Source organism: Callithrix jacchus, chromosome 15 (genome assembly GCF_049354715.1).
Source record: "Callithrix jacchus isolate 240 chromosome 15, calJac240_pri, whole genome shotgun sequence".
Taxonomy (NCBI): Eukaryota; Metazoa; Chordata; class Mammalia; order Primates; family Cebidae; genus Callithrix; species Callithrix jacchus.
The window spans coordinates 9232651-9252330 of NC_133516.1; the positions used below are offsets into that span (position 1 = coordinate 9232651).

The following is a 19680-nucleotide window of genomic DNA, read 5'->3' on the forward strand; positions in this document are numbered from 1 at the left end:
TCCTCAGCTATAGATTTCATTTATAAAGAAGTTGAAAAAGTTGTCTCCCTTTGGCAGGCAAAAGATGTGATTGAAGAGCATGGTCCTTCAGAAAAGGCAATAAATGGCCCAACTAGTGCTTCTGGCGATGACATTGCTAAGCTACAGCGCACTCCAGGAGAAGAAAAGATTAATAACCTAAAAGAAGAAAACACTCAAGAAGCAGCAGTCCTGAATGGTGTTTCATAAACTGAAGATGTTCCTAGTTTACAGTTCTTTTACATTACATTTACAATAGTGCTTGTACAAGCTTGCCAAAGATAGAATATGGATCGCCAGTCTTTACATCGCACTTTCAGTTCCTCCATTTGGAATTCAAAAAGGGGAGGGATCCTGAGGAAATCATATGTTAAACATAACTTTGACACCTACTGTGTTATAAAATATATCATCAGATGTGCCTTGAGAATAGTATATGTAACATTAAAAAAAAGTTGCTGGCTATAGGAAAAAATGTTATTTTGTTTTCAAAATATGGCAGAGATGGGGGGTGGAGGGTGGGGGGAATCCCTAACATAATATTCTTTATGAAAGCATTAGCTGCTTTTGTTACATTTTTAATATGCAACCACTTCTTCACCTGAGGAAAACTAGAATGAAATGCAGTCTACAATATTTTGCACTGAATTGTAATTTCTTCATTAGTTTAGTCTGGAAACTGGTCTGTTTTAATGTGTTTTTTTAAATGCTGTATGTAGAGGAAAATCTGCAGACCACTGGAATACATTTGTTAAACTCTAATCTGCAGGGACACTGGGTGATATTTGGCAGTGACTGTTCTACCTTGAGGCTTTGTTTGGTTTATTTATTAAAGTGTACAGTATTTAAAAATCAAACATAGCTTTAGTTAAAACACTAAGCTGAATTATTAGTCATGTCCATTCAGACATAACCTGAACTACTGAGATGATCAATTTCCAGAAGGTTTATTCTGTATAAACTACATGTTAGTCTTCAGTAGAGTATCTTTTTTCTTTTTTTTTTTTAATTTTGGTTGTTTGATGTGCAATATGTTTTTGTATGCAGGTAGTAAATAAACTTTGATCTTCCATTTGCTGATTTTTTTTTTTTAACTTTCTACTTTTTACACCAATTGTTGCAAAGTAGTTGGAGCTATTTGTAGGCTTAGGATTAGCCTATGCTTTTGCTTTTTAAAGAGCAAAGTATACTATCCTATACTTTGCTCTTTAAAAAGCATTTATACTTGCTCATAAATAGCATTAAAATGTCAGTTGGCTATTTAATTATTTTTTAAGAATCCTGAAATTTTAACACAAGCTTAGGCTGTTAGATGCATAGCTAATTAATAATAATAATACATGTGATATTAGGGGAAAAAACTAAATTCTAATCAAAGGCAACTTTGGAAGACAATGGGGGGGTAGCAGGTATGACAAGCAATTTTTAAATAATAGGCCAATGATTTGCTTCTTGATTTTCAAGTAACTTATTTTGAAGGCTCTCCTACCAGTGACTGAAAATCAATTAAACTTTAGGTATATATTTTAGCCAGAGCCTAATTTTATGAAGATAACATGAAGTTTGTTTTAGAGAACAATGGTACAATAATTAGTACAGCTAATTGTCAGGTCAAATCAAATATTACATGGCCCACTGAGAAAGAGTGACAGTCCTTTGTATTATTGGGCATATGAAAAGTGTTTTTTGTGTGCAGTTTATTAATTTTTTATGTGCATACAAATGTGATTTTATATGATCTTAAGGATATAGTTAAAAATGTAAAATTTGCCAGGTCAATGTATATAACCCTATCCCTCAGATTTATTCTAATTAAGGTTTAAATGTGGTTGTGTTAAATGCTTTTTCCTAAGGCCTTCTGTTTTTTGACAGCATAATTTTAAAGGGGTGAGTAGTGCAACTCCTGTCCTTTATATATAAAAGGTATCCAGTAATTTCATATCCTGATATTTAAACATTTACCTGCAAATGTCTTTTTTTTGAAATCAAAGCTAGGAACAGATTTAAATTGCCTCAGTTCTCTTGCATAATTGGGTTAAAAATTATAAGGTATTAGAATAATTTTAATGCCAAAATTGGCAAATGTGGTAAAGGAAAAAAATGACTTTTCATTTTCTCCCATGTAGTAAAATCCCTTTTCCATAAGGATTGTTTCACTGGGAATGGAATAATCAAAAAGCGTGAGGATAGCTTAACCGGATCTTCATATTAGCAATAACCACACGAAATTCATTATTTTACAAATGACTAAACCCCCCATGTCTTGCCTCTAAAAATACAGGTACTGTAGAATTGTGATTAAAATGCATTTTTTTTTTTTTTTTAAGAGCCCAGCATAGCCATGTTTAATTCAGATAGCCTTCTAAGTGTATTTGAGAGGGGTCTGTCTTGTTGGCGGCTATCCTTGTTAGGCGAGATGTTGCTACGGGAGGAACTTGCCAGTACACTGAACAGCCCCCCCAGCAAAAGCATTCTGGAGCCAGGGCGCTCATGCCTCTGGGTCTAGCTACTCAGGAGCCTGAGGCGGGAGCATCATTTGAGCTCAGAAATTCTGGGTCAGTGAGACCTTGTCTCTTTAAAGAGAAAAAAAAGTATTCTGGAAGATCTTGTGCAGTTCCAACAATGTTTCAGCATATATATGTATGAATTCATATATGATACCTGAACTGAATCATGCAGTAGCAGCTGAGATTATATGGTAGCAAAAATGACCAGCTTTTCCTGAAACTTTGGAAGCCCTAGGATTCTCGGCTTAGGCGTAACCTTTGTTAAACCTTAAAGGGGCCTAAAATGTGTATAAAATGGTGTCTCTGGTAACACTTAAGACATAATTGGCAACAGTATAATAGAAATACACAAATCTTCATTTTGAAATAATCATGTATTTTTAACGTGGAATTAGAAGCAGCACATCAAACCGGTGAGTTCACAGAAACTTTATTGAGCTGCTGGGTTCCATTGCTGCTGTGCTGTCACGTGTTTTTGTAGCTACCGTGTGTGTCTAGTGTTTTGTAACCTAAGGAGGGTCTTGAGAAACAGTACCATTTGTTTCCTCTGCAAACACATTTACCCTTTTGAGGCTCAAACCGACTAGTGGTTTCATAGGCTGCTGCCTTTTAAGGACAGATAAAAATGGAAAACGGTATGTCTAGGGACGTAATGTCCAGGGACAGGTGACTGGTGGTTAAGAATGACAGTAAAGGAAAATTACATCTGAATTTTCTTCTGGAAGGTTTCAAGGAACTTGGAATTGAACTCAAATCTACTGTTTTGGCAAATTCCCAAAGAAAAGGATGCTTGTTATTGTCTCAGTCTTCCTGTCTTTGCTACGTGGTTTGGATCCCCTATATTTTGTCATATCTGTCTGCTATAGTGAATTTGCTAGGCACACCTCTTAAATTTTAGTTCTTTATTAGAACATTTACTTATGGACTATAGTTGCTAATAACTCATGTTAATCTATGATAGCATTTGGTTTTATTTCAGGAGCTTTTGAAATAAAGCAGTAACTGCAATCTGCTGTAGTCAGACTTGGCAAGTGGTGTTAACTTAAAACTGATTTATGTTCATTAGATTGAACAGTAAGAAATTACCACTTTTGTGGGTCAAAAATGATCAACTTAGCAATTTCCTATGGTTCAATCTAAATACAATTTTTTAAAAAGTATCAGTGTATCACTCTGGATTCAGGATCCTCTGTATCTTCTGTACTATTATCTCCAGTACTGAGGCAAGGCTCACAATAGTTCTCCTGGAAAAACTACTGCAGTTTTGTGAGATGCTTTCCCACAGTCCATTTGTTTATTTCTTCCTTTGGTAACTCAAAAAGATGCTTTAAGTAACAGTACAGAATTAGAAGCCACTATTTTAGTTCTATTAACTTTCTCTGTTTTCAATTTTATCCAACCAGAGAGAGCTGCACTAGTTGGTATTTGTAAGGCCCTTCCAATATTAATACAGTTTGAGTCTAGTCACATGTGAGACACTAGATAACACCTAACCAAATGCTCAACTATTCTCATAAGGAGTATGCTGAATTTAAGTGGTTTTTGTTTCACTATGTATCCATCTCATTTTCAACTATGCTGAATGCAATCGATAAGATACTCAAAGCAAGAACAAAGTAATTTTACTTTGAATTTTAATTACTTTGAGTCTTAGCCCCAGTATTAAGTATGCTACTTAATAGTTTCTTGAATTTCTTGGCATTTCAGTGACTGGTGTTTGTTTTTGCTAAAAGTTTTTACACATTTGTATCCTCTTAACTGGACCAACTGTAAAATGTATGTACTGGTTTTTTAGTTTTAGAGACCATTTTCATTAAAAGTATTTTCCAATAGCTTTTTCAGATAAACAATTGATACTTAATTGTTGCCTGGTGCTTATATTTCAAGCTCTTTGAGCTTCCCTTTGCAACTAACTTGCTGTCTTAAGTTGTAAATGAAAATGCAAATATATATTTGAAATTTCATTAATTTAAACAGCAGTAAGGTGGCAGCAAATGTTAACCATAACAGATTATCTTGTATCACTGGACTGTTCTATTACTGGGTCAGGAGTAATAGGTGACACAAGATAAGAGATACATACATATCTCGTTTTTTTTTTTTTTTTTTTCCTGGCAACTTTCATTTAAATATATCTTGTTGCTAAGGCAGTAGCTGGCTCTAAGTCAATAAACAGCACACTGTACAGCAGTCCAAAAGCTAAAAGCAGAGCTTAGGTCATTCACGTTAACTGGTACTCAAGGTTACCCGTTCCAGGATACTTTACATAACCAAAAACCTAGGAGAGCATTCTACACAGTGATTTTTTTTTTTTACTTCGTTTACATCAAATTTACAGGTTTTTAAAATTAGTCTGTTCTTTGACATTGCTGAACCATGTTCTAAATTTTCATATTAACATGTTTGGAGCATCACGTGCACTCAATGTGAACCTACTACCAGCTTCTGAACTGTAAAACCTGCATAGGTTACTGTCAACAGAAAGATGCCTTATACAATTTCTCATGATAGAAACAGAACTCCACATTCCAACTAAAACCCCACTAACCCTTTAAATGAAGCATTATGCCTGAAGTTTTATTTTTAGACATTTCTGATACAAGGTTTTCTGTATGGGAGGGTGTATATACTCAGTATACTGAATTTATTCAGCTTTCAGTGCAGCAGTATGTTAAGAAGACAGTTATCTGATTTTTCTCAGTTCTCACTGGTTTTCCATTTAAATGTTTCCATAAGTACATCATTTGGAAAATACTTGATGGCAGGAGAACTAAAGGTGGGAAGAGAGTTAACTTCTAGGACCACCCATTATAGCTCACATTTTTACCAACAAAGCAGTTTTTATACAGCACCTTAGGACTCATTTCTAATAACAACATCAACTCAGGTGGCCAGTAAAGGCCAAAGAGAAGAGGCTTAAGTGACTCACAAAAACTTTTGATATTCAGGCCTAATATGAAGGCTCTAGATAGGAATTCCCCACAAACTTCTAAGAGGACTAATGTGAACACAGTGCACTGGAGAAGACTCTCAGGACCTAATTCTAGTTTCACCAGCTGTGGGACCTCAGAAACCATTTGCTCTTGGCTTTTGTTTAGCCATAAATGTGGAGGAATCCTCAGAATTTCAAGTTGCTCATGTATCCTTCCCTTTTACAGATAAAGCTGGAGCCTCAAAGCTCAGATTTACCTGGCTTTTGCAGAAGTTTAACTTGCAACCTACCTCCCATTTCCTAAGTGTGTTTAATCATGCCGCCTTCTCCTTCGAAATATATCTTGAAACACCAATGAGTAAACACTGAGTAAACCAATGAGACCCCAAGCTAGATTCGTAGAGACAAGTACCAGACTCAAATCTCAGTATCATCAAGGAAAACATGCTTAGGTTATCAGAATTGTGAAGGATGTAGTACAGAAGTTAAGAGAACATAACTCGGGATCTGAGAAAGATCAGCCTTTCTCAGCATGTCACGTTGGGTGCTTAATCTTCCATTTCCTCACATGTAAAACGTACTCATCATAACTTGTCTACTGAGATAGAGGAAAAATACTTAGCACAGGACTAGCACATTGTAAGTACTCAATAAACGTTACAGATCAAGTATTTTATAAATACGTTTTTTTTGTGGATTGTATTTGCCTCAATTACCTACCATGATCTAGAGCCCTCACACGGATGACATTTAAATGTTGTTTGCCTAATAGCCTTCAATGAAATATGGATTCTTCTACTTGAAAAAGGTAAGCCTAAAGAAAGTAGAACTGATAACTATGCAAGAAAAAATGTGCTCTGCTGCGTTTCTCAGTATTATTTTAAAGTGGCTTCCATTGTCTTAACACCTGTCTTCGAACAGGTATGCTATTTGCACTAAACACTCGAGTATTTATACCTATTAAGTTAAATTCCGTTTTTAGAGTTAATGCTTCATTGCTTGTGAGCATATTATCACTGTCTTTGAAAAATTTGCTTTTAAGTGAATTATTTCTTCATGAACCTCTTGTTCAGAGAAACTTTTTGATTTGTCCAATGGACTGAAATAAAAGGTTAGTAAACCAAAATACAGTTGATCCTCATTATTAGTAGGATTCCTTATTACTAGCAGGATTCCTTACTTGTGAATTTGCCTACTCACTAGAATTTATCTGTAACTCCAAAATCAACATCCTTTTCCTGTCATTTGTGAATATTTGCAGTGACAAAAAATTTAAATCACTTTATGTGCACAAGGCAGTGCTCTGCCATGTTTCAGCTCTCTCACCATAAACAGGTATCCTATTTGGGGTCTATTTAGTGCCAGGTTTCATGTTTGTGCTTTTTGTTGATTTTGGTGTTTTAAGATGGTTCCCAAGAGTGGTAGTGAAGTGTGCTGCCTAGTGTTCTTAAATGCAAAGAAGGCTGTGATGTGCCAAGCATGAGTTACAGTGCTGTTGGCTGTGAATTCAGTTAATGAACTACTACTAAAGGTGTTTTCAAGCAGAAACATGTAGATGAAGGTTATATTCTGACTGGCAGACAAAATTGTGACAAAAGGGTCACAGAATCTAATTCTCTTAGGAACTAGTTACTTAATTGCGACTTCAGTGTTCACAACCGCCTTAAAAAACAGAATTACCACAAACAAGAACCAACTATACTTTCCTATCTTCTTGTCCCTGGAAAGAAAGAATTTATCCTGTATAAAAGCCTTAGAAGCTAGTGCTTCATCATACACTAAATCATAACAAGACTCCATCAGATTTTAAACAAGGGTATAGGATAGAAAACACAAAGAGCAGATACACATTTAAGAGGTAGATAAATATTACCTCCACTACTTTTTAACCTCAAAAGTCCTTGTATCCTCCATTAATAACTAAGAATCTTATGATGATTTAAGGACGTTTAGATGGTAGGTAGTATACTTTATCATATTAGAGCTATGCATAACAAATACTCCTGTTAGGAAATACAAGTTTATGTCATGTTTTATACAGGTCCTCTGGTTAAGATCCTTACATATTTTATGTTAGATGAACAGTAAGCTGCCTTTAAACATCATTTAAGTTTATTAGTGTATAAATTCTTAATAGTCCAAATTGAGTATTTTGATAGAGAACATTTCAGTTTTGCTAACAATGTTTAAGCGTAATCATAACAATTACAGAAGTTTGATTGTCAAGAAATAGCCAACTGAAGGAATAATTTATAAATGGTCAGTACCTTTAAGGGGCTAGCTGAATACAAAGTAGGTATTTCTCATGCCTGTAATCCAAGCACTTTGGGAGGCTGAGGTGGGAGGACTGCTTGAGCCCAGGAGGTTGAGGCTGCAATGAGCTGTGATTGTGCCAGACCTGCACTCTGATCTTTATCAACTCTTTTTAATGTATGAAATAAATACTCTTGTTTGTAAATACGTGTATGTAAATAGAATACATTCACACCCACCCACACCCCTAGGTCAATTTCTTAGGTCTAAGTTGTGGCTAAATTCACTTTTAAATACAAGGTTCCAAGTATCCAAGTTGCTGGGCCAGTTACCTGTACCTGGAACAGCCTTTTTTTACCTCATAGGACTCCCTACTTGAACAGCTTGAGTGAATTTCTATCATACTATTTATCACACAGTCCAATTACCAGTTTATCAGTCTCCCAATAAAGTGGGAGCTCCCTGAGAGCAAGGGGACTGTCATCTTCACTTTGCCTTGAAGAGTAGACATAGGTCCCAAATCATCTGCTAAATGAGGAATGAACAATATTCTTCTTCAAATGGTGTTTGCCCATGATTAATATGCAAATATTCTAAACTATAGTCTAATTTAAAATTCCCATGTTTAAACAACAAAATTATACCAAGGCTTTGAGATTTAGCTTGTGCTAAATCATTTTTTAAAACTGTAACTCTGAGGCATTTTATTATAAAAAGTTAATACTCATATACATAAAGTAATAAGTACTTAAAATTCATGATACATTTACTTCATTTTTTAGCTTGACCTTCTAGTAGATCTTTAGCTTCATTGATTTTGGCTGCAATATAAGGAGATCCTCCTATAGGAAGAAAAGAAAAAAAAACAACAGTTATAATATGGATTCCCAATTTCTCCCTGATAAAAGGTACTCTTGTTTCAAGGACTCCAGTGCTTATCTGAGGTAGAAATAGAGGAAATGGTGTTTTTAATTTTTAAAAAATAACCTTGACACTGGAACTGGATGACCAGATGGGAAATGAAGTATCTTACATGGGAGAGATTTCTACAAAAATGACACCTTTTTAGAAAGCTTAAACTGATAGAAAAAGGATTTATATGATGTATATATGTGTACGCCTTTGAAATGGCGTTAGCCTATTCATGATTACAGGTCATGAGTAAACATCAATTATACCGTGTTCTTTTGCTACCATATTCTCAGAGGCTTCTGAGCTCTCAGTTTACTGGAAAGATTTTGCTTTACATTCTTTTTCTGTCCAGTTTTTCTTTTCCTATTATCTACCGTCCCTTCACAATGTCATCTACAGCTGCTGTCCTATGAATCTGCTGGAGGAGTGATTCTCAAAGTGTGGTCCTAAGACCAGCAAGAAATAGCAGCAAATTTAGTATACGTGTATATTTTTGGGGTTCCACTGCAGACCTACTGAATCAGACGCCCTCTATAGAATACAAGCTAAATGTCCTAAAAGAGACTGTGAAGTCAGATGTTGAACAATTAAAACCCTGTTTAAACTGTCAAAATCCTCTTTATTAATGAAAGCTCTCTTCTGTATAAGCAAAAGGATATGAACACTAGAACATGAATTCTGTGGTCTCTTTTTTGGTATTCAAAGGAATTCTTTCTTCAGCACAGCCAAGGCTGCTTAGAAGTGCATCAGAAACGAATAAATAAATCCTGTAAGTTTCTATCTAGGTAATCTCCATTTGAAGGTATCCAAAATGGATAAGGAAAAATTACATTTTAGTTGTACTGAAATTTAGCATTTTAATTGTAATTAAATGTAGGCCCAAAACCCCACAAAACATATTAATAGTAGCACTTAAATCTGCTTCATTCTGTAAATAAAAGTTTGCACTTGATATCTTTTTTTTTTTTGAGACAGAGTTTTGCTCGTTACCCAGGCTGGAGTGCAATGGCACCATCTTGGCTCACTGCAACCTCCGCCTCCTGGGTTCAGGCAATTCTCCTGCCTCAGCCTCCTGAGTAGCTGGGATTACAGGCACGCGCCACCATGCCCCGCTAATTTTTTGAATTTTTTGTAGAGACGGGGTTTCACCATGTTGACCAGGATGGTCTCAATCTCTTGACCTCGTGATCCACCCACCTCGGCCTCCCAAAGTGCTGGGATTGCAGGCGTGAGCCACCGCGCCCGGCCCTCGATTTCTTTTAAGATACCAAAAATATATGGCTCCAGCCTAGGAGACAATACTTACACACACATTTAGGTGTTTCTCTTCTAATACCCAGGAATTTGAGATAAAATTATTCCATTAGTAACAATTAGTCACACCAACATCTACAACAAGAATTTAATGACTACTTACCTTTGTCAGGATGATTTAAAAGCATAATTCGTCGATGAGCATCTCTTATTTTCCCCTTATTGGCAGTAGGGCTAATTAAAAACAACAGTATTTACTTCAGCCTACTTCTGCATCACATCAAAAAACTATGCAATAAAGGCCAATTAAAAACATGAGTAACTAGTAAATTAACAGTATGAAAAGTTGTTTAGAAACCTCAACACACAAAATGCATATACTAAATTGAAGAATTAAACTGCTCCTTAGAAAAGTAAGGCATTTGGCCGGGCGTGGTGGCTCATGCCTTTAACCCCGGCACTCTGGGAGGCTGAGGCGGGTAGATCACGAGGTCAAGAGATCGAGACCATCCTGGTCAACAAGGTGAAACCCCGTCTCTACAAAAATACAAAAAATTATCTGGGCATGGTGGTGCATGCCTGTAATCCCAGCTACTCAGGAGGCTGAGGCAGGAGAACTGCCTGAACCCGGGAGGCAGAGGTTGTGGTGAGCCGAGATCGCACAATTGCACTCCAGCCTGGGTAATGAGTGAGACTCTGTCTCCCCGCCGCCCCCCCCCAAAAAGGCATTCTCAAAAATGTACTGAACTTGTAATATACAACAGTCCGTTTACTGATAAGAAAAGCATGTTTAAGGATTTGAAAATGAAGGCAGATTTTCTTTTGTTTTGACATGAAGTCTCACTGTGTGGCCAGGCTGGAGTGCAGTGGCTCGATCTTGGCTCACTGCAACCTCAGCCTCAGGTTCGAGTGATTCTCCTGCCTCAGCCTTCCAAGTTGCTGGGATTACAGGCATACACCACCACACCTGGCTAATTTTCATACTTTTAGTAGAGATGGTTTCGCCATGTTGGCCAGGGGTCTCGAACTCCTGACCTCAAGTAATACACCGCCTCGGCCTCCCAAAGTGCTGGGATTATCGGGTGAGTCATCATGCTCGGCTGAAGGCAGAATTTCACCACAAAAATGTCAGTTAACAGAGAACACTGAACACTGATAATCTGCTGAGGAGTCTATCTTTCAATAAATGGAAAAGTGCCTGTGTTTTAGCAAACACTCTAGGGAAAAAAGTGCTTAAGTGCCAGTGTGCCTTCTCATTTGAAGGAGTGTTAAGACCTTAAAAATAACATAAAAGGAACAGTGGAGCTTCATTGACTAGAATTGGTAATATCAATCTTCCCAGGACAAAATCCTCCATAAACCCCTCCTATTAAAGGAGAGAAGGTCTTTCTTATACTTCCTCATGGCTATAGAGTGGTAAAAAAATGCTAAAAATATTAGAGATTATTTTACCTTACACCTAGTATTAATGCTGCTTCCCGCTTTGTCATTTTGGGTTCAAACCCACCTCTGTAATAGCCACCACTGAAGGCCTGAAAGAGGAAATGCATTTGTAAAGAAAGGTTAATAGAATAAACAAAGTTGCTTTAAAAAAGAAGTCTGGAATGTTCGCAGAACCAGAAGAAAAACTGATACTTCAGAGGACTTTAACTGCAATTCCCGAGGTATTTTAGCTAAAGCTAAAAAGTAGTATTTTAATTATTATTAAACAGATCCATTTTTTTCCAGCCAATATGAACTACCTTAGAAATAGAAGACAAAAGAAAAAAAAGTATCTGAAAGCCAGCTCTTCCAGGAGTAAAGGAAAGATAGTTCCAAATTAACCATATTATAGATAAAAGTCTGCAAGGAGTGCCTCAGGAACAGGATGTGGAGGTCTTTTGAGACAAGAGATTCAAGGGTATTTGTATTAAGACTTTAAGATATAGATATAGAAAATACCACTATCAGGTCCTCTGAGCTTTTTATGTCAGAAATCATACTGGTAAAGCCTACAATCATTCCATTCTGTTACACTTAATCACAACATAAATATTCGACAGGCTATCGCAGCCCAATCTATTCTTAACTGTGACCTCAGAGTGTATAACCATAATATCAGGTCAAACCCTATAGCCTAATACAGTGTGATGTTTGGGAGTGCCAGGGCCACATGGTAAGATCGGATCACTTTAGAATTTTATATCCCTGTGTGTGTGTGATGCAGATGAAGGAAAACAAGAACATGTACAGATGATACTGAAGCTGACAGTATATGAAAAAGTGATATTAACTTCCACAAGAAAGTTAGGTCTAGTGGGGTATTAGAATTGTCAATACCCCACCCAACTCTGTCACATATAACATCTGATGTTTCAGGGTGGCACCATTACAAAGTTTAGAACTTCTCTACTCTCCTGTGGGAAGCAAGGGAAAGGGTCCAAAGCAATCACTTAGAGCTTCACGGATGTTTGGAAATGTACCCTTCCTCAAGTGTGGCTCTAGGTTTTAAACATAAGCAGCAAAGAATTAGTAAAAGTGTTCATTAAGTCTTACAGATTTTGGTAGACTTTGAAAAACTTGTTTTACTTGAGGCTCCATATGCTTCATGGCTTGCAAAACATAACGGCCTAAAACCAAAAGCAATAGAATAAGTAAACTAAATCTCCAATCTCTCCGACTTCACTTCCGCCCCCAAACCATAAACAAACCTGCAAATCCTGCAGCTGCAATGGTCAGTCCAACTGCTACCATTGTACTGGCCTGGTGAAGGGGAGAAGAGCAAATATTTACTTCTCTAATTCCCACCCTTTCTCATTTTGCCCATCCCCCAGCTCATTACAAACTGCATTTTAATAGGAGAAACATTAAAGCAGCTTTTTTTTTTTTTTTTTTTTTTAAGCGATGGAGTTGCTTTGTTGCCTGGGCTAGTTTTAAACTCCTGGCTTCAAGCAATCCTTCCACCTCGGCCTCCCAAAGTGCTAAGATTATAGGCATAAGACACCATGCCTAGCCGAGAAACAACTTTTAAGGCGAAAATATTCTGCGCAATGATCCTTAAAACTGTATCTGTTATACTCAATGCATTAAAGTCGCCGGATTTATTACGGAAAAGGGGGCAAGTCGGTTTGCTTATTTACCTTTACAACAGTGAAAAATATAATTCCCTCCCTTTGAGAACTACTTTCATCCCCGGACAAATGAGGTCACAATTCAGTTCAATCAAAAGCAGTGGAAATACGGTTTCTGCTAGAAAAAGAAAAACGGCTCACAGACACCTCCTGTAAAATTCTGATATAGCATTTTCAAGGCTACACGTGGGCTAAACTAGGAGACTAATGCCTTCGGCACTGCCCTGTTGTTTCCTATTAAGAGAGGGCCAGCGCCGGGCGCGGTGGCTCACGCCTGTAATCCTAGCACGTTGGGAGGCCGAGGCAGGTGGATCACGAGGTCAAGAGATTGAGACCATCCTGGTCAACATGGTGAAACCCCGTCTCTACGAAAAATACAAAAAATTAGCTGGGCATGGTGGCGCGTGCCTGTAATCCCAGCTACTCAGGAGGCTGAGGCAGGAGAATTGCCTGAACCCAAGAGGCGGAGGTTGCGGTGAGCCGAGATCACGCCAATGCACTCCAGCCTGGGTAACAAGAGCGAAACTCCGTCTCAAAAAAAAAAAAAAAAAAAAAAAAAAGAGAGAGGGCCAAATACTTTCAGATAGCAGGAAGAAGAAGACACCTGACAGCGAGAGCCAAAGAAAGGATGAAGCAGAATGCGGCCAGTGCCGTGATGTGTTAGGGCGAGGGCAGTTACAATCAAATAAGTTTCCACTCATCTCCGGGTCCACGACAGTTTCAGGGAAGCGACACCTTAGCGCCCAGAGCCCGGGGACAGAGGACAAGACGCTGGAGAACCGTCAGAAAGACGATGTAAAAACACAAAGTCCCACGAGCTGCGAGCCAAAAGGGCTGTGCTCTGGCGAGTATGACGCGCCCAAAACCGAACCCTCCCGCCCAGAGCTGCACACCTCTGAGCCCGGGAGCTGAGGTCGAGGCCCGCGCCGGGGGTCGCCAAGGAGACCCGAGGCCGCACTCACCATGGCTGCTGCGGCTGGGTTCCCTTGCTTCCACCGGGAGCCTGGCTCATCCCAGCGCAGCTATCGCGGCCGACACCCGGACGCCTGGAGCAGAGAGCGACGCACCTGCGACCGCACGCACTAACGACAGAGCACGGCCGCCCTACGCAGCTCTGCAGGCGCTGCCGGCGCTGCCGCAAACGAAGCCGCAAAAGTGTCGTAAAAGGGGTCGCGGAGGAGACGGAGAGTCGCGCCAGCGGCGGACAAGCGGAGATGGAGACTTCGGGTTGGTGGAAGGGTGGGCGGATCTTTTCCTTTCTAGGCGTCGGGGTGGGGCTTCTCTGTGTCTTCTGCCCTTTGCCCCTGGGCGGTGGGTGTTTGGAAATTCTTGCCGGGAAGGGCGCGTGCTACCTTACTCAGCATGAGTTTCTTTTCCTACGTCTTAGCACCTCGTTTTGCTTTTATTTGGTTGATTTTAATAATTGTCAATGGTAGTGAATTTACTTAAACTTGCTATAACCAGTTTCCACCACGAACCCAAACAAATATGTTGTCACCCAGTGTGGGAAATGAGATGCCCAGAAAAACAAATGAAGCCAACCGCACTGTGTTTCAGGCTGCTCGGTAACATTTTTTTAATTTGAAAGAACTTCATTTAAGGATGTGACTTGACAAGACTTTCTGTGAATGTTTGGGTTTTCGTTTTGTAGAATGGGATTAAAGAGAGTTCATATTCTCTCTGAAAAGGGCTATTTAAAAGTTTCCCCCCTCACCAAAAATAAAAAGTAGGGCTGGATTTTGCTCTTACGTGGACATCAGTTTTATGTATCCGTACTTAAATGCTTGAGAAGAGAAAGATAATGGAGACAGTAATTTTTTAAATGCAGTGTTTGCATGATCAAAATAAGTGTGGAATTACTTCCCACCTAGAATTTACAGAGTATTAAAAATCTGTTTACATGGCAACCCAGTTCTGCTTTAATGAATTGGTTAGTTATTAAACAAATATGCAAAATTTTTGGTTTTGTTTTCCTCATCTGTAAAAACAGTTTGCATTTGACAATCCAAGAGCTCTTCTAGCTCTAAAGATTTTGTAATATAATTTATTGTCAACACATGATTTAAGGTGACATCCAGCACTAAGACACTAGCATTAAGTTTATAACTTTCTCTTTTGCCTCTCTTTTATCTAGTTTTTACCAAACAGTTACAAAATAATCAAGTAGGGCATAAGACATTGGGACCAAATTGGCTAGAATGCTATCTGGAAAAATTTATTATGTGTACTTTTGGTATGTACAAACTATGGCATGCATTTTTTTTGAGGAATAGATTTACAATAGAATCTAATTAGCTTTGAGACTTTACAAAAGCCCAGACTCAGGAAATTGGGAGTGGCAACACTGTTTTTGATGGCAGATCAAACTGGAGGGAACCTGGCTCTGTCACTTACTAGCACTGTGACTTGGACAAGTTATTTCTGATTGAATTTCCTCATTTGTAAAATGAAGGTAGTGGTAACTACCTTGTGGAGTTTTTGTGAATTTAGAGATTATGCACATATTGTGTACTGCATGTGGTCGTCACTCAGTGTGGGGCTATTTTTATTATGAGGAAAGCCAGAGTGCAAAGCCTTCCTGATTCTCATGATACCTCACTCGGGAATCTAAGTCTGGTTGCTTCTTACCTACCTGTCAAGATCCCACAAAGAGCTTTGAAAAGTAGTCTTTTTAAATGTCCATTGACCGATGAATGGATAATCATTTCTCGTTTCTTCTAGCTTCTGGCAGCTGCCAGCATTCCTTGACTTGTGACTGAATCACTCCAGTCTTGTAAACCAGCATCTTGAAATCTCACTCTGCTCCATCTTTACATTGTCTTTCTCTTCTGTTTGTAAAATCTTCTTCTGGTTTCCTCTGAGAGGATACAAGTAATTGCATTTACGGGCCATCCAGATAATCCAGGATAATCTCCCCATCTCAAGATCCTTAACTTAATCATAGTTTTGAAGACTTTGCCATATAAGGTAACATTCACAGGTTCCAAGGATTAGGACATGGTATCTTTGGGGCACATTATTTACTATAGAAAGTAATAAAAGACAAAAGAGGGGATAGGGAAAAAAGAATGAGAAAGGACACAAGTACATCTTCTTAGTTTCTTGTCCCAAATTTATAAATCATGTATGTCACTTCTTCTTGGAAAGAAATAAGAGTCAAGAGCAGTAGCTGAGAGTGTTCTTGCACTGTGGCTTTCCAACAGTGTTTTGACTGTCATCCTTAGTAAGAAATACATTTTACACTGTGACCCAGGGAGAAAATACATATTTGCACATGCAAATATACGTAGTAGAAATGTATTTATGAGACAATACTTATCCTTACTTCATGAAATGCATGCTGGTCTTTTCTGATTCTTAAAAAGTAAGTGCTGGAAAACCTACTAAACTCACAGCCCACTAATTGGTCATAGCCTAAAGTTTGTAAATTATCACTGCAAGATCCACATTTGTAATTATAATGCCAGGCAAATAAGGGGTTCCCCCACCAGCTAAAAACCATGTGCCAGACATTCTGCTAAATGCTTTACCTAGATTGTTTCATTTCACTCTGTGAAAGTAACATTTACTTCTGTTTTGCAGATGAGGCTATATTGCTAGAGGCATTTCACTTTCCCCGGATCCTCTCTGTACCTTTTTATCCTGTTCTGTGTTCCAGAGAAGCAGAAAAGGTTAGGAGGTGACCTTAATGCAATATATCAATGAGCAGCTCCCTCGTTTTCTGGCTTAGAGTTCATTTAGTTCTGTAGTCAGGAGATCACAGGACAGGAGAAAAGTGAATTCATGGTTTTTATTTCTACCTCTCACTGTCTGGTGATTGCTATGGGCTGACTGAATTGGACTGCCAAAGAATACAGCTCCTACTGTGTGCATGTGTTCTGGTAATTACTCCTGCCTCTCCCTCCTTCAGATTTAAGGGTTGTCATGCCTTTGCTACTGGCCCCTACTGCCTTGCTAGTCACAGGGCACTTGAACATTTTCTGCTAGTTTCCTTTAATCCTGTCCACATCTTTGTAAACAGTCCTCTAATTAAGCTTTCCACTTGGCCATGGTCTGAATGTTTGTCTCCCCACAAATAAATATGTTGAAACTTAATAACCAATGTGATGGTACAAAGAGATGGGGACTTTGGAAAGTGATTATATCATAATGGTAGAGCCTTGTGAATTGGATTAGCGCCCTCATAAAAGAGGCATGAGAGAGACCCTCATTCCTTCCACCCTGTGAGAACACCTTGAGAAGGAACTGTCTGTGAAACAGAAAGGGAGCCCTTGTCAGACGGATTCTGCCTTGGTCTTGGACTTAGAATGAAAAGATGGCTGTCTATGAAAAAATGGGCCCCCATCAGACACCAAATCAGTCAGCACCTTATTCTTAAACTTCCCCACCTTCCAGAACTCTGAGAAACAAATTTTTGTGTTTATAAGCTACCAGTTTATGGTATTTTGTTATAGCAGCCCAGATTGAGGCAGTGTACCGTCTGTTTCCAACATGAATAGTGACTATTATGTTTATGCTTTTTTTTTTCCTTTTTGAGTCAAAGTCTTGCCCTGTTTCCCAGGCCAAAGTGCAGTGGCATGAGAGTGGCTCACTGCAGCCTCTAAGTCCTGGCCTCAAGGGCCTCCCTTCTTAGCTTTCCAAGTTAAGGGGACTATAGGCATGAGCCACTGAGCCCAATTTGGTGATGACTGTTATAAAAGGCCATTGCAATAATTCAAATGAGAAATGATGGTAACAGTGGAGGTAGAGTGAAGCGGGTAGACTCTTATTTATATATTTAAGGTATAGCTGATAGAATTTGCTGATGGATGAGATACATTGTGTGAGAGAAAGAGAGAAGTCAACAATGTCTCCAAAGCTAGAGGCTTTAGCAACTGGAAGGATGAATTTGCCGCTGAATGGGGCTAGGAAACCTCAGAAAGAGCAAGAAGCGGGAAGTGAAAGGCTTTTGCCATGTTCGGTTTGAAATGCCAATGAGGTATCCACATAGTGTCGTTCAGTCAGCAATTGGACATTCAGCTCTGGTGTCAAAAGAGAGGTTTGGGAGTCTTCAGCCCATGGGTGGTCTTTGAGGCCATGGAACAGATGAAGTCATCCTTTGCATGACTGGAGCAGAAAAAAGAGGAATAAGACTGTGTTCTGGGATGCATTTGTGTTTGGAATTTCGGACATGAGGAAAAAACAGAAAATGATGTAACAGACTGAAAAAGGGTAGGCATAAGCCAGGTAGGTGTAGTGTCTTGGTAGCCAAGTGAAGAAAGCGTACAACGGAGGAAGTCATTAGCTGTGTCAAATGCTGCTAATATCCTTCTGAGGGAGAGTCTTTGGAAACAAAAAAGACAAGCAAACAAGTGATGCTGGAAGTCAAATAATAAAGAACTGAGAATGACTACCAGAGGTCACATCCATGAGACTTTCTGAGGTGTGATGGGAATGAAAGTTTGATTGAAGTGGGTTCAAAAGAGGATGGGAGAAGAGAGAGTGAAGATACAGATTCTAAAAAATTGCTTTCAAGGAATTTTGCTGAAAAGGAAATTAGAGAAATGGGCAGCATGACAGGAGGAAGTGTAAGGAGAGCTTTGTTTTTCTAAAAAATACTAACAAGAATGAGCTTTGAGTAACATAGAAGAAACAAAAGCAGCTGGGTGTGGTGTCTTGTGCCTGTAATTGCAGCACTTTGGGAGCCCGAGGCAGGCAGATCATGAGGTCAAGAGATCGAGATCATCCTGGACAACACGGTAAAACCCCATCTCTACTAAAAATACAAAAATTAGCTGGGCGTGGTGACACACCTGTAGTCCAAGCTACTTGGGAAGCTGAGGCAGGAGAATCACTTGAACCTGTGAGGCAGAGGTTGCAGTGAGGAGAGACTGCACCACTGCACTCCAGCCTGGGCGACAGGGCGAGACTGTGTCTCAAAAAAGAAAGAAAGAAAAAGAAAGGAAGAAAGAAAGGAAAAGAGAAGCAAGTTTATCTGCTATAGCAATGATCTTATAGAGGAGAAAAATTGGAAAATTTATTGAATTATTTAATTTAAGAATGCAAAGAGGGGGAGGAAAAAAGAAGATGGCATGGTAGGAGCAACTCAGGATTGCAGCTTTCAGTGAAGGCACAGAGGGTGAGTGCAAGCCGCATTTCCAGATGGATCTTTGTTGCCCACAGAATGGGGAAATTCCCAGGTGTAGGAGAGACACAGGACGCCAGCACAGCTGTTTTGGCCGGCGTGGCCATTTCGGCTGCCGCTGCAGCGCAGCGGCACTCCGCACAAAACGCACTGGTCTGGGTGCCCTGTTAAACCAGCAATCTGAGATCTGGGAGGGCAGATTAGCATATCCATCTGATTAAACAGGACTGAGACTTGGACAGTGAACCAGACCAGGAGATTCCGGGGAAGCAACGTTTGAGCCGACGCAATGGGTCGCTGCACGGGAAATCACACAGATCCCGGTGCCCTATCAGCAGCCAACTGAAACACCTGGGAGAGAGTCAACCAATCAACTTAAAAAAAAAAAAAAAGGGCTCTGAGGCAGGGAGCCAGCTGATCAGGCTCAGCGGGTCCCACCATCACAGGGACAAACAAAACAGCGATTCAAAACACTCAGGGTTTAGAGTTTCATTGTGGGCACAGCTGAACCCAGGATGGTGCAGCTCGGAGGGGGAGGGGCGTCTGCCATTACCGAGGCATTCAGCCCCT

At 39.3% G+C, this 19680-nt stretch overlaps 2 protein-coding genes across 13 annotated transcripts in view; one reads left to right on the forward strand and one right to left on the reverse strand.

Moving 5' to 3' along the window:
- Positions 1-19680, forward strand: part of FXR1 (FMR1 autosomal homolog 1) — an 819632-nt gene that overhangs the window by 64669 nt on the left and 735283 nt on the right. For 6 of the 11 annotated variants that reach the window (XM_078350220.1, XM_078350224.1, XM_078350222.1 and 3 more), the window contains exon 17: positions 58-14213. In XM_078350220.1, coding sequence (XP_078206346.1) covers positions 58-228 — 171 coding nt within the window. In that variant the 3' untranslated portion in view covers positions 229-14213. Of the gene's footprint in view, positions 1-57; positions 14226-16568; positions 16658-19680 lie in introns of all 11 variants that reach the window. The other 5 variants (XM_078350221.1, XM_078350223.1, XM_078350227.1 and 2 more) reach the window with 2 other exon arrangements.
- On the reverse strand, positions 7552-14076 carry DNAJC19 (DnaJ heat shock protein family (Hsp40) member C19). Of its 2 annotated transcripts, none has more exons than XM_002758092.7 (6): positions 13949-14076; positions 12567-12618; positions 12412-12485; positions 11329-11408; positions 10040-10110; positions 7552-8552 (listed from the first exon to the last, which is right to left on the reverse strand). In XM_002758092.7, exons 1-6 carry the CDS (start codon positions 13949-13951, stop codon positions 8482-8484), a joined length of 351 nt encoding a protein of 116 aa, XP_002758138.1. In that variant the 5' UTR covers positions 13952-14076; the 3' UTR covers positions 7552-8481. The 2 variants fall into 2 exon arrangements, with proteins under 2 accessions (XP_002758138.1, XP_054101344.1); XM_054245369.2 differs by having other exon boundaries at positions 13880-14076.

Coding starts and splice junctions, on each gene's coding strand:
- DNAJC19 (XM_054245369.2), bottom strand. CDS start 13,951: ATGGTGAGTGCGGCCTCGGGTCTCCTTGGCGACCCCCGGCGCGGGCCT. Junction 10,111..11,328: donor GCATTAATACTAGGTGTAAG/GTAAAATAATCT, acceptor GTTTTTAATTAG/CCCTACTGCCAATAAGGGGA. Junction 8,553..10,039: donor TTTAAATCATCCTGACAAAG/GTAAGTAGTCAT, acceptor TTCTTCCTATAG/GAGGATCTCCTTATATTGCA.